We start from the raw sequence: 14,894 nt of genomic DNA, 5'->3' as shown, positions 1-14,894 counted from the left end.
TCTTTCGTCCCTTTTTAGCTCACCTGGCCTAAAAGGCCATGTGAGCTTTTCTCATCACTTGGCGTCCGTCGTCGTCGTCGTCGACGTCGTCGTCGTCGTCGTCGTCTGTCGTCGTTAACAATTTTTCAAACATCTTCTCCTCTGAAACTACTGAATGGATTTGAATGAAACTTAACATGATTGTTCCTTAGTATATCCTGCACAAAATGTGCGCTTCGATTTTTGATCCGTCAAAAAACATGGCCGCCGTTACTTAAAATAGAACATAGGGGTCAAATGCAGTTTTTGGCTTATATCTCAAAAACGAAAGCATTTAGAGCAAATCTGACATGGGGTAAAAATGTTCATTAGGTCAAGATCTATCAGCCCTGAAATTTTCAGATGAATCAAACAAACCATTGTTGGGTTGCTGCCACTTAATTGGTAATTTTAAGGAAATTTTGCAGTTTTTGGTCATTATCTTGAATATTATTATAGATAAAGATAAACTGTAAACAGCAAAAAAGATCAGCAAAGTAAGATCTACAAATAAGTTAATATGACCAAAATTGTCAATTGACCCCTTAAGGGGTTATTGTCCTTTAATGACAATTTTTCACAATTTGTTCATCATATTTGCTAACTTTAAAAAATCTTCTCCTCTGAAACTACTGAATGGATTTGGTTAAAACTTAGCATGATTGTTCCTTAGATTATCCTGCACAAAGTGTGTGCTTTGATTTTTGATCCGTCAAAAAACATGGCCGCCGTTACTTAAAATAGAACATAGGGGTCAAATGCAGTTTTTGGCTTATATCTCAAAAACGAAAGCATTTAGAGCAAGTCTGACATGGAGTAAAAATGTTCATTAGGTCAAGATCTATCAGCCCTGAAATTTTCAGATGAATCAAACAAACCATTGTTGGGTTGCTGCCACTTAATTGGTAATTTTAAGGAAATTTTGCAGTTTTTGGTCATTATCTTGAATATTATTATAGATAAAGATAAACTGTAAACAGCAAAAAAGATCAGCAAAGTAAGATCTACAAATAAGTTAATATGACAAAAATTGTCAATTGACCCCTCAAGGGGTTATTGTCCTTTAATGACAATTTTTCACAATTTGTTCATCATATTTGCTAACTTTAAAAAATCTTCTCCTCTGAAACTACTGAATGGATTTGGTTAAAACTTAGCATGGTTGTTCCTTAGATTATCCTGCACAAAGTGTGTGCTTTGATTTTTGATCCGTCAAAAAACATGGCCGCCGTTACTTAAAATAGAACATAGGGGTCAAATGCAGTTTTTGGCTTATATCTCAAAAACGAAAGCATTAAGAGCAAATCTGACGGAGTAAAAATGTTCATTAGGTCAAGATCTATCAGCCCTGAAATTTTCAGATGAATCAAACATCCAATTGTTGGGTTGCTGCCACTTAATTGGTAATTTTAAGGAAATTTTGCAGTTTTTGGTCATTATCTTGAATATTATTATAGATAAAGATAAACTGTAAACAGCAAATATGATCAGCAAAGTAAGATCTACAAATAAGTCAATTTGACCAAAATTGTCAATTGACCTCTTTAGGAGTTATTGCCCTTTAAAGACTTTTTTCACAATTTGTTCATCATGTTGACTTACTTTAAAAAATCTTCTCTTATGAAACTGCTGTATCAATTTCAGCCAAACTTAGGCTAAATGAGTTTCAGAGTTTCAGAGTATCTAGTATAAATTTTATATTTCATTTCCTTGTATGTCAAGAAACATAGCTCCTATGGCTAAAATAGAACATAGGAGAAAATGATTTTTTTTTTTGCTTTTGAAGAAAATAGGACGATTCAAAGAACATTTAAATAAATTGGAAAGCCAAAATAATCATTGATGAGAGATTAAACCAAAAAAATTCAGGTGAGCGATTCAGGCTCTTGAGAGCCTCTTGTTTGAAGAGTATTTAAGATTGCACTTTTTATTTACAAACAGGTCTATAATAGAGGTGTTCAAAATAACTCTTGAAATAAAATTTTAGATAAGTTGATTTTCCATTTTTTTAACCTGAAATTCACACTTTTATTGAAAAACGCCCATATAAGAAAGGTATATAATATACCAGGACTGTACCGAAAATCAACATGAGCACGGAGTTGGTCATTTTTAAGCCTCATTGGGGAAGACGTTAGACAGACAACATGGTGTCAATGATTTATCGTCGGATTTTGAATATTATTAGGTATCGTCCTTCTCTCTTCACATTCTAAGCTAACGATACACGTGGACTAGTATTCAACCGGTAGTGGTAACGCATTGAGTCTAAAATCACTCGAAATACAGGGGTTTTGTCATCCCGCTCACGCCAGATCTAAAGTGGTATTTTTAATGAATTTTGTATTGTGATGTCCATAGACTACTTTATTTGTTTGCCTTAATTTGATTTTATCCCCACTACAGAAACTTCTATACAGCGAAACGAACTAGAGAAATAAAAATGATTCGTTATACCGAAGCTGCTCTTCATCCAACATATTTTAGTGCTCTATCGATTATTGTGCACAACCGAAAATAATTCATTCATATTTGGTAATCTACTAAAACAGTATTGAGTTGTTATGCCTAAACACTTCATTAGTGTCTCAGACTTTCTTCCTATTGTCGATACTTTGAATTTTCAATATGTTAAATAATTTAAACATGATTTTGTGTACAAATCTTCACTACTACAAAACAAATCTTCACTACACAAAACATAATGACTTCATATCGTTTGATCTTAGGCTTGGCAGTGATAACTTGTAACTTGCACACGCTATTCAGAATGAGATCTGGCAGACAAGTTGTCCAATACTTATATACTGAATGGGACAAGGCTTATGACGACAAGAGGTGCAAGCCAACGTCTTGCTTTTATCCAGGTAAATAAAATAGTATACCTGGACTATTTTTACAAAAGTTATGTGTGTTATCACCGGTTTCCTAAATAACTTTGCATCTTGTTTACATTGCATAGATATGTAATTTATACAACTTTCTAATTCAAAACAACAACATGCCTGTTCTTGGATACTGGAAAACAAGAGTGGTAGGATTAATATTTCTTCTGTATATTCAGGTTTTTCATTGAAAACGCCCTTTGTGAATTGACAAATCGTATGCCAAAATATAGTCCTCAAAGGTTCAAAGTTATTTGTAGTGGATTTCTGTAAAGAAATAGAACGTTTAATACGTCTAACATTTGCGTCATACATTTGGGTTTTCATAATTCAGCATTAGGGATTTCAGTGAAGGGAAAACTACTAATTACTATCAGAGATTATATTCGTCAATAAAATAAAACAAAAAAGTATATTAATATCTTATTCGTGGCCTCAAACGCAAATAAAGTATTTATGAACAAAACTCAAACACATATCTACAGGAAACAGCTCGCCTAGACGAGTGCAGCAAAGTTTTATTATCCTATTATACAACTGTCCTCAAATCACTTTGCCAGGACACTAAGACCGCTGCAGCATACATGTCTTACAAACATATCTAATAGAATCTTTCATATCACAAAATAATATTTACATAATGTTCTTTATAAGATCTGCAGAAAAACGTGATGCATTTACAAATATAAACTTATACAAAACATGTTCACCGGGGGAAGGGGGAACTTTACTGCACTAAGGCTGAGCTTCGAATGGTCAAGCTATGAAAATGTATTTTCAATGTAAATTTTTACCGCGAATGACCAGTCCGTGCTATCATACAAAGAACTTTAAACTCTTAAAATTGTTAAGATGACTTATTGTTATGCTAAAATAATTTCCAAATTTAACAACAAACCCATGTGCTATCGATAGTTAATAAATACATTAAGTTATATATAAAATTAGAAAGGCCATCTCTGTGTAAAATAAGATTGAGTGCACACAATCTTCCTATTGAAAAGGGCGATATTTAGGTTTACCCACCGATGAACGAGTTTTTAATGTAACTAAGGGACGACATCAAAAGATCAATGAAGGATAAAAACCTTAATTCAAATAGTTTGGGGGTGGGGGGTTAAACTTGCTGCAAGTTTTGATTATCCTACATCGATTTTACATATATCCATATGGGTCAATCAATTTTTCCCAAATTAAGTTAAGAGGGGGGTAGGGGGGTCATTAAAAAAACTATGTGAATTAAGTTTTTTATCCTACATTGAACTTTTGATGTAGTCCCTAAATCGGGTGAGGTAGAAGATGAAAAACTACAGAATAAACTTTAAAAATATTATACTTCTTTCATGTTGTAGTGAAAATCAGCTAAATATTAAAAGTTGCATTAATAGTAATTATTTAAAAGTCCTAAAAGTGACCCGATTTTAGCTTCTGAACTATAACATATTAAACTATGCTGTATTCATTGTTATAATGTACTGAAATATGGGCACTTGCCAATTATTGTAATAGTTATCAAAGGTACTAGGATTATAATTTAGTACGCCAGACGCGCGTTTCGTCTACATAAGACTCATCGGTGACGCTCATATCGAAATATTAATAAAGCCAAACAAGTACAAAGTTGAAGAGCATTGAGGATCCAAAAATCCAAAAAATTGTGTCAAATACGGCTACAGTAATCTGTGCCTGGAATAAGAAAATCCTTAGTTTTTCAAAAAATTTAAAGTTTTGTACACAGGAAATTTATAAAAATGACCACATGATTGATATTCATGTCAACGGCGAAATGTTGACTACTGGGCTGATAGTACCCTTGAGGACGAAACGTCCACCAGCAGTGGCATCGAACAAGTGGTTTAAATAGTTATCAAAGGTACCAGGATTATAATTTAGTACGCCAGACGCGCGTTTCGTCTACATAAGACTCATCAGTGCCGCTCATATAAAAATATTTATAACGCCAAACAAGTACAAAGTTGAAGAGCATTGAGGATCCAAAATTCCAAAAAGTTGTGTTAAATACGGCCAAAGTAATCTATGCCTGGAATAAGAAAATCCTTAGTTTTTCAAAATATTTAAAGTTTTGTACACAGGAAATTTATAAAAATGACCACATTATTGATATTCATGTCAACACCGAAATGTTGACCACTGTGCTGGTGATACCCTCGGGGACGAAACGTCCACCAGCAGTGGCATCGACCCAATGGTTTAAATAGTTATCAAATTGTGTTTGTGCCAATAAAATATTTGTATTTGTAAATACAACCCTAAAATAAAAATTATTTTACGCATGGCTATAATTGCATATACATGTAGCTGTGTTGGATCCTGGCTTTGAATCTCTCTCTCTCTCTCTTCCATAAACATATTGTCACATTCATTTCATATTTAATTGCAGTATCTTATTAATACATTTCAGCTTGCACAACCAATCCGACTATTACTGAATTATGTTGGAGAACAATTTGAAGACGTGTATTACGTAATGGGAGATGGTAATGTGCATCTATTTAGATAAAAACTAATGATGAGAAAATCATAGTATAAAAACACATCAAATAAATCAGGCTTAACACAAGACTCAAAAGAAAACCAAACACACCTCAAATAAAAGTTGTGTTAAATTTGGCTATGGTCATCTTTGTCTGAAGTACAAACCCCAAAGTGTGTTGCATGCTTTATAAACATTGTATTGGCAGTTAATGCATAACAAATGATATTACATGGCAGCACAGTATTACTGATTACTAAGCTGTTGATGCACATAGGGACGTATATCCATTCACACTGGCAACAACCTAGTAGTTTCATCAAAGATTGCAGTTTAAAAACGCTTAAATGACAGTATGAGTTTCTTCTATATCGGAATGAAATTTGAAAAAAATAGGCAGGACAGGAGTTTTGAGTAAAAAAAAAAGGCAGGATGAGACGCTTGCAAAAAAAAAGTCAGGACGACAATTTAGGTAAAATAAAGTCAGGATAAACTAAAAAAAAAAAAGGCAGGACCGAACAGAGTGAAAAATAAAAAGGCAGGTCAGAGATTACAGCTAAAAAAAAATGTAGGACAAACATTTTCATCCTAGCCCCCCCCCCCCCCAACCCCCATAAAAATCAAATGGTAGCTCCCTTATTGTCCGATATGCTGACGACGAACCGTAAGAAAGGGGCAAACTAATAATAAAACGCACAGGAAAAACAGAAGATATCTATGGCAAGCCGTTTTACCATTTATTCGAATTTCAAGATATCTCCTACAATATATAAGATATCTCCTTTAATATATAATCAAACTCATCATAGATACCAGGACTAAATTTTGTATATACGCCAGACGCGCGTTTCGTCTACAAAAGACTCATCAGTGACGCTCGAATCCAAAAAAGTTAAAAAGGCCAAATAAAGTACGAAGTTGAAGAGCATTAAGGACCAAAATTCTTAAAAGTTATGCCAAATACAGGTAAGGTAATCTATACCTGAGGTTGAAAAGCCTTAGTTTTTCAAAAATTCAAATTTTTGTAAACAGTTAATTTATAAATATAACCATATCAATGATAATTCATGTCAGCACAAAAAGTGCTGACTACTGGGCTGGTGATACCCTCGGGGAAATAAATATCCACCAGCAGTGGCATCGACCCAGTGGTTGTAAATAAACTCATCATAGATACCAGGACTAAATTTTGTATATACGCCAGACGCGTATTTCGTCTACAAAAGACTCATCAGTGACTCTCGAATCCAAAAAAGTTAGATATCTGATATAATTTCATTTTTATAAGATATCTCGTATATTATATAAGATATCTGTAATGTTATATGAGATATCTTTAATGTTATACAAGGTATCTTTTATGTTATACAAGATATCTTTAATGTTATATGAGATATCTCATACCGTTTGTATGATATCTTATATTCTTTATAAGATATCTTCTAAAGTTTATAAGATATCTTAAAAAGTATATGAGATATCTTATAAACCTTTTTGATATAAGATATATTATAAACAATTTTTATATAAGATATCTTATATAGTTTATAAGATATCTTATATAGTTTATAAGATATCTTATATAGTTTATAAGATATCTCATATAGTTTATAAGATATCTTATATAGTTTATGAGATATTTTATAAAGACAATTATATTAGATATCTGATAAATTATATGGGATATCTTATAAACTGTATAAGATATCTTATAAAGTATATTAGATATCTAATAAACTATATAAGATATTTTATAAAGTTAATGAGATATCTTGAAGTAAGAATAAATAGCAAACGGCTTGCCATAGATATCACATATGTTAAACATAGGAATTAAAGCATAATAACTAAAAAAAAGTCTTGTTGGACAGTCCGTTAACTGTCTGATAGGAAAATTTGTGTTCCAATGTATATATTTATAGACATAAAAAAGGTGTTTCTTTGCATATTTATTACACTTCATTTTCTATTTATTAGTATTTACGTAATATTTTAGGTCCTGAGTTCTGCAAAGACGCCTGGTTATCTGTGAAACACACATTTGGTCTCTCTTTCCCTGATGTGAGTATTATTTCGATTGTTCATTTGAGGGCATTTAGTGTTTATGACACATTTTGTTCATTGTTTATTAAAATCATTCAATACTTCTTTAAAGGGGCACTAGCTGTCAAATTCATGATCACCGATTTGACTCAAATTCTCATATTTGATTTATAACAATGTAAAACATTTATCCAAACTATCAAAGAAAAAAGTTTGTCCTAAAACAAAATCCATAGCCCCCCCCCCCCCCCCCCCGAAAATCAAATGGTTGCTGCCTTACAGAGCATGGTGTAGATAATATTTAGGTTCGTTTCGTGTGTATTTTAGTCCAGACGCCATCAAATTAACTATTGATTTGACCTCAGATGACCATATAAGCGATGTAAACATAAATAAGGATATGAATGATTAAACCAACACGTGCAATTGGATTTTTATAGGTCTGTTTGATTTGATTTTATAAATTAAAAATAGATGTTTCTCATTGTTTTCAACCGTATAAGAATGATTTTATGTGCATCGACTTAGTAATCAAATGATTTACCGTAGTTTCATTTTCATTGTTGACATTCTTTTTCTTTAAATAACCAGTACACGTACAATGCATGCGTTGTCAGTCTCTAGCTAGGGGTTAACTTGAAGTTCACATGAATACGGATTTAAAGAGGTCGACTAATTCACTTGCAAGTGAATTACTAATTATCAATGTTTCTTAGCGTAATTTGACAAAATTGACCTTTTTTGGCTGCAAAAAGTGAATTGTTATTTCACTATTTCACTTTCATTATTGATTGAACAGAAAAAAATCAAACTTTCGATTTTTTATATATCTCGTACCTAGTGTCCCTTTAAACACTGTGTCATTTAGAGATTGACATATATATTGTATAAAGACAAATGCAAACCTTAATATGTCTTTTGGATTGTGTGTTCGGATTTTGCCTCATTTGTGTTTGTATTTTATATTTTATATTTTGAAAATTAAAAAGGTGATTCTTTTGAATATATTTTTTATATCTATGTTTGTGTTTCCCTCAGTTTTAGTTTGTAACCCGGATTTGTTTTTTCTCAATCGATTTATGAATTTCGAACAGCGGTATACTACTGTTGCCTTTATTTATATGACATCTCATGTAATGCACAAAAATTGGCTTACAGAAATGTTATAGATCGAAAGGTCAATACGATTAATAATCTCAGAAAAAAAGAAATATATTCAAACAAACAACATTGAATACAGACTGGATAACCAAAACCGTCCTGTCGTCGGTCGCAGTTAGCTGGTGGATGGTCAAATATAAAGAATAATGTGTTTTTTTACTTTGAAAACTATAGGAATCAACAGACTTCTTACCATTCTGTCAAAATAAACTGTTGTAATTCAAATACCAAATAGAACAAAAAACGTGGTGACATTCACAGTCTTCTTGTAAATGTGTGTGTATGTGTGTACATGGCATAACTTTTTTTTCTTTACTGAATTCAATTTAAAACTATCAGCTTATACACTTTTGGAAATGAATGTTATTTAGTATTTACACTGAATATATAGAATTGACATTGTTTCCATTTTATCGAAATGTATCTAATGTATATCAGGGACTTTCTAAACTATAGTGTTTATTTCCAGCTACCTTATTATATAGATGATGAAGTAAAACTGACACAGAGCAATGCCATCCTCAGATATATAGCTAGAAAGTACGATTTGTGTAAGTTGATACAGTGTTATAGAAACGTCAGGTGAAGCTATTTGTATTAAATGTGTCCTCTGCTTTATTGGTAGAGGACTATCAACAAAAGAAAAGGAAAAACATATATGTTATATTCTTTAATTTATGATCTACCTCTTAATATTTCGTCATCTTTTTTTCTTATCTATACCACTAAGTCCATACCCGTAGCCAGGGTGGTTCGGACGACCCCCCCCCCCCCCCCCCCCCTTGAAAACGAATAATGACTGTTAAAGTCAATGTTCTGTTCGAATTGTGACTGTTAAAGTCGAGTTTTTGAGGCCAACGAACCCCCCTTTGGAAATTCCTGGCTACGGGCCTGCTAAGTCTTGTATAAGGCATTTTACATTCAAAATTAAAGCATCCATTTTGCTTTCGAGACTAAACAGTATTGTAAAGTGTGTATTCATACTCATTCAAAAGATGAATGGTGACAAAGTATAGAATTTCATAGATTTCAATTGTCAAAGATCGAACTTACCTGATCTGTATTTCATGTGAAGCCACATATAGTATTAAAAAGGAAGTAACATTTTCAGTTTCGATGTTCAAAATTGTAAAACCATTTGGATTATACAGAACCAAGATAAATAAACAGAACGAGAAATTCGCATTAGTTCAACATGTCGTCAGAACAAGCGTCCATTTCTTTACACGACTCGTGAATTAAGACACAATCGATACATTCGCAGATAATATAACTTTTCTGATATCTTTTAATCTAAGACTGCGAAAACATAACTTTCGCAAAATCTTCAATGAATCTATTGTTTTCAATGAACCTCAATATCGAAACCATTGGTGATTTTGATACTTGTGAGTGTCATCGGACTTACTAATAAACTCATCATAGATACCAGGACTAAATTCTATATATACGCCAGACGCGCGTTTCGTCTACAAAAGACTCATCAGTGACGCTCGAATCCCAAAAAAGTTAAAAAAAAAGCCAAATAAAGTACAAAGCCAAATAAATTAAAGTCCATGCTTCTATGAAATTTATAGAGGTTAATAACTATGATTAGAAATGCTAGGAAGGAAAAGTTAAAACTGTTTAATTACCTCAAATTAAAGATACAATTAACATTAAAACCTCGGAGATGTAAGTATATGGAGACTTGGTAATGAGATAAATATATCCATTAGCCAAAGGCGAAAGATGAGAACAGTTACAAAATCAATTGGTTAGGCAGCCTTGTCTTTCAGTCAGTGGCATTTGAAGTTATGTGTATAAACAAATATAAACAAAAGTACCAAACTCCAAGGTAGATTTAAACATTGATGAATGAAATCAATAAAACCTGACAGAAAAAACTGCCCGACTATATCAACCAATGGAACGAATGAAAACATCTGTCTTATGTTTGGTTCATGGAATATGTTGAATTGTGAATCTTGAATTTAGCGTCAAGTAACTTTTAAATGTAATTTTGCAGTAGGTAGAACAACACAAGAGGTAGCAGACTGTGAGGTTATGTTTGAAAATGCAGTCGACTTTAGAAACGCTACCACAGAAGTTGCATATCACCCTGATTATGTAAGTACTATGGGTATATTTTAGTAAAATTAACAGTTTATATGGATATTCATGTATATGTGTAACTATTTTTGGAATATTAATCAGTAAAATGAACAGTGAATGCAACAAAAAAGGTCGTCATAAAATCTTTGAAAAGTCATTTCAATCAAACATTTAGCGTTTCAAAACATAATCATATTTGTTCTTAATGACAGTCAGAGCACACAGTTAAGATTACTTTCCCCATTATGAATTCATAACTGTTACGTTAGTTATTTTTAGTAATTTCCTTTTTTCACCAAACAAACAAAATTTATGTTCTGAAAAATCAATTCATCCTCATGTAGAAATAAAATGGACAACGATTGTAACCCGAATTTGTTTTCTCTCAATCGATTTTTGCTACAACTTTTGAATAGCGGTATACTATTTTTGCCTTTATTTATACAAAAACTTATACATATAAAACAGAATGATAAAAAAAATCTTACTTATCCTTTAATTTCACTCCAAGATATAAATTGATGATTTCCTTCTCCCTTCTACTTTTTTGCATACCGTATCTCCCTGAGATCTCAAATTCGTGGATTGAACAGGAAAGATTTCATCTGTTGCATATGTTCTCTAACTGGTGCTGATTGACAACTAGAAAATTACGATCTATGACCATCATTATGTTTTCAGTAGCCTATTGTGAATTTCTCATTCCTTAGTAATAGCATGACATCTACCCACAGCAAACTGGTTTCATATCTCAGTTGATACACACAGCCTTGGAATGCAATATACTATATAATATAAAACTAATATAAAACTCTTGGTATCTAATCTTTGTCCATGCACATTGTTTTTAACTAATTAAAATACTTTGTTGACAGGAAAAACTGAAAGATAAATACTTGGAAAACTTACAGCCAAAGTTGGAGAGGTTTGAGAATTTTCTCGGTGATAAATCTTGGTTTGCAGGGAACAGTGTAAGAAATTATATACAGGAATGAACATTTTTTTAAAGATCTATTAAAATATTGTAATGAAACTGAATGCTGTCTATTAAGCGCGATCAGAATGGGGTATAGGAGTAAATAAAGGCATCGCGGAAGTAATAAGAATATAAAGAAGTGATAAAAAAGTAAATGACAGCATTTTAAATCCAAAACGACAGGAAAGAATATGATATCTAAGGATGGTAATCGGTGTGTTTAATTAAAACCATTCACTTCAAGAGAGGGATAAATATACAATATATAAAAGGCAATTACACTGGAAAAATTGAATATACAAAAAAATAGAAAATAAAATACTTTCCGCGCTTACAAATCACAACTAAAGATTGGACTTCATACGTGAAAGTTTAATTCTGATAAATTAATAGAAAAAACAATAGCGCTTTTGAACCTCAGAAGTCCACGTGAACAATTCAACAACATATTTTAAGAGAGTTTTGAGTGTGGTGAAACAAGTATGCATCTCTTAACTGTATCCGTCCTTTCTTGTCTGGCTAATAACTTGAGATGTTGGCTTGCAAGAGAACACGATGTGAATTGTCTTTAAATGGGTAAAATTACAATAAAATATATGTCTTAAATTTTCTATAAACAAATACTGAAATTATTGAAATTCAAATAAATAAATGATTATATTTAAATGTTAGTTTTTGAAAAGTTATAATTAAAGGTACATGAATGTTAATGTTTACATGTATTTTCACGCGTTTCACCAAAAATAAGAGACAGAATTTCGTAAAACGAAACATGTTTTTTTTAGTTTAAACGCATTTAATTCGCTCAAAGCAAAAAGTATCAGACACAAGTTAAACATACTTATAAAGTCTTCTCCACAATACAATATATATAACAATACAAATTGAACGCGAGCAGGCATTATATTATATAAACCACATAAATATTACTGAAAAAGGTAAAAGAATGAAGAAAGAACGACAGAGATAATGATGGTGATGATAATGATGATGATGTGCGTTTTACTTATGTCATCATCATCATTATCCTCATCATCCTAATCTCTGTCGTTCTTTCTTCGTTTTCTCTCATACAACACATGTGCATTATAGTAGAAAATTCTCACACTTTGGTCTCGAAAAAAATTGGCAAATATTGAAAAATTATACTAACGCTAATTTTTCACATGGTTTTTATTATTTTATTTTCAGATAACAGTTTGTGATTTTCCAACATATGAACTACTTGATGTACATAAAGTCATGTTCCCAGGAATGTTGGACAAATATCCTAATTTATCAGCATTTACTGCCAGATTTGAAGCTTTGCCAACCATTAAACAATACATGAGTTCTGATAAATTTCTAGCGCGTCCAATTAACAACAAATGGGCAGGGTTTATTGGAAACTGAACTGTTGTATCTGTAACTTAATTGTGTTCTAAACGGAAAGTGGTTTTACGTACTTTGCTCCTGCAATACAGAAATATTGTAGCTGCCATTTTTTAGTTAGCAAATGTATTCCAATTATGAAATAGCAATCGTAACATACTGATGTTATGGACAAGGTTGAATTTGAATATTTACCAGAAAAAATGTTTTTTTCATAATCCGAATTTTAGAAGAATTTTACCAACCATTTTAGATACACAATCAGAAGTTTCGCATTCACGTCCTAAGAAGATCTAAGAATAGACTTCTTTAAAGTACAATCAATAATAAAAGATTAAAAGATTTTCCTGAAATGGACGAATTGGAAATAGTTGTGTGATTTTTAAGGCATGTTTAACTAATTTTTGGAAGCTTACTACAGACAACCCTCATCAGGACTCTATTTCTATTTTATCTAAATATTTCTATTTTATCTAAATATTTCTATTTTATCTAAATATAAAAAAAGCTGTGTAATTACATGTGGAAAAAACTCTAATCCCCTTTCGATCACTGTACGAATACAATGTTAAGCGATAATTGAAATGATTCAGATTCGAAATCATAAATAGGTAATGTCCCCTTTTACGTTGCGAATGAAATCGAATTATATCATAATATACGAAAGAAGATGTGGTATGATTGCCAATCAGACAACTCTCCACATGAGACCAAATAACACAGAAATTAAAAGCTATTATAGGTCACCGTACAAGTACAGATCTTAGAGTAATCCAAAGCCAAAAACAACTAATATAAAAAAAAGTCATGCATCTAATAAGACTAAATTATCGATCAGTAAACATCCAAAATTCACGGTTTTCACGTTTCAGCACTCATTGCATTTTCAAGTGGTCATAATACATATAATAGTTCCATTGGTTATTGTATGATCGTTTCAGCAGTCTTTGCATGATCGCGTCAGTAGTCATTGAATGATCATGTCAGAAGTCAATGCATGATCGTTCAAATGATACGGCATGATCATCCAAAGTGTTATTAGATATAAGAATTAGATGTGGTATGAGTGCCAAGGATACAAATCTCCAGCCAAGTCACGCCATCTTCCTACTTATTTATGCATTCAGTCAAACACATTTCAGTTGATGATTTTATCATTGAAGTTTAGTAGTTTTTAGTTCAATCTTAGACTCAACAACATAGTTAGATATAGGTTATCAAACCCACCGAATTATTGACGTTGCGCGCATTTGTTAAAGCTTATTTTGAACGCAGTACATCCCATGGACCAGAAGCCCACATGGAAATAGCATCAAGATTTTACTTGCACACAATTTGCCGTCTGGTGTTATTGTTCCTCGTTATTCCAGGTTCGTTACAGTAGTCAATGTATGATCGTTCCATATGGCAATAAGATCATGTCAGCAGTCATTACGTGATCGTTCAAGTGTTATTGCATGATCGTTCAAGCCGTTATTGCATAATATTTCCAATGGGTATTGTTATGCGTAGGACTATTTCAGCAGCCATTGTATAATCGTTTCATTCGTTATTCCGTGTTCGTTCCAGTAGTCATTGCATGTTCGATCATGAATGTATTGCCCTAGATTCAGCACTGTTTATTTGAATGTGGAGAAGCTGTTTTGTGGCGACTTTGAATTGAAATAAAATCAGTCAAGGGAAATCTGAGTCTAAGACTGAACTAAAAAGTACTTAACTTCAGTGATAAAATCATAAACTGAAGTGTGTTTGCATGACTGAATGCATAAATAAGTAGGAAGATGGCGTGAACAAACTCTACACACCAAAGTGCACATAGGTTGGTGGTCCTAGATTTACCCATATTATGATG

The 14,894-nt window shown here is 32.2% G+C and overlaps 1 protein-coding gene across 1 annotated transcript; it reads left to right on the top strand.

Annotated features, from left to right (window-relative positions):
- The first annotated feature begins 2,913 nt into the window (after window positions 1–2,913).
- LOC143074816 (glutathione S-transferase Mu 4-like) lies at window positions 2,914–13,403 on the top strand. The gene is made up of 7 exons (XM_076250090.1): window positions 2,914–3,052; window positions 5,326–5,401; window positions 7,394–7,458; window positions 9,071–9,152; window positions 10,610–10,710; window positions 11,571–11,666; window positions 12,863–13,403. Exons 1-7 carry the CDS (start codon window positions 3,020–3,022, stop codon window positions 13,061–13,063), a joined length of 654 nt encoding a protein of 217 aa, XP_076106205.1. The 5' UTR covers window positions 2,914–3,019; the 3' UTR covers window positions 13,064–13,403.
- Window positions 13,404–14,894: the final 1,491 nt, after the last annotated feature.

This window comes from Mytilus galloprovincialis, chromosome 1, assembly GCF_965363235.1.
Source record: "Mytilus galloprovincialis chromosome 1, xbMytGall1.hap1.1, whole genome shotgun sequence".
NCBI classification, from domain to species: Eukaryota; Metazoa; Mollusca; class Bivalvia; order Mytilida; family Mytilidae; genus Mytilus; species Mytilus galloprovincialis.
This window is presented reverse-complemented; position numbering and strand designations above follow the sequence as displayed.

Coding starts and splice junctions, on each gene's coding strand:
- LOC143074816 (XM_076250090.1), top strand. CDS start 3,020: ATGCCTGTTCTTGGATACTGGAAAACAAGAGTG. Junction 7,459..9,070: donor TTGGTCTCTCTTTCCCTGAT/GTGAGTATTATT, acceptor GTTTATTTCCAG/CTACCTTATTATATAGATGA. Junction 10,711..11,570: donor TTGCATATCACCCTGATTAT/GTAAGTACTATG, acceptor CTTTGTTGACAG/GAAAAACTGAAAGATAAATA.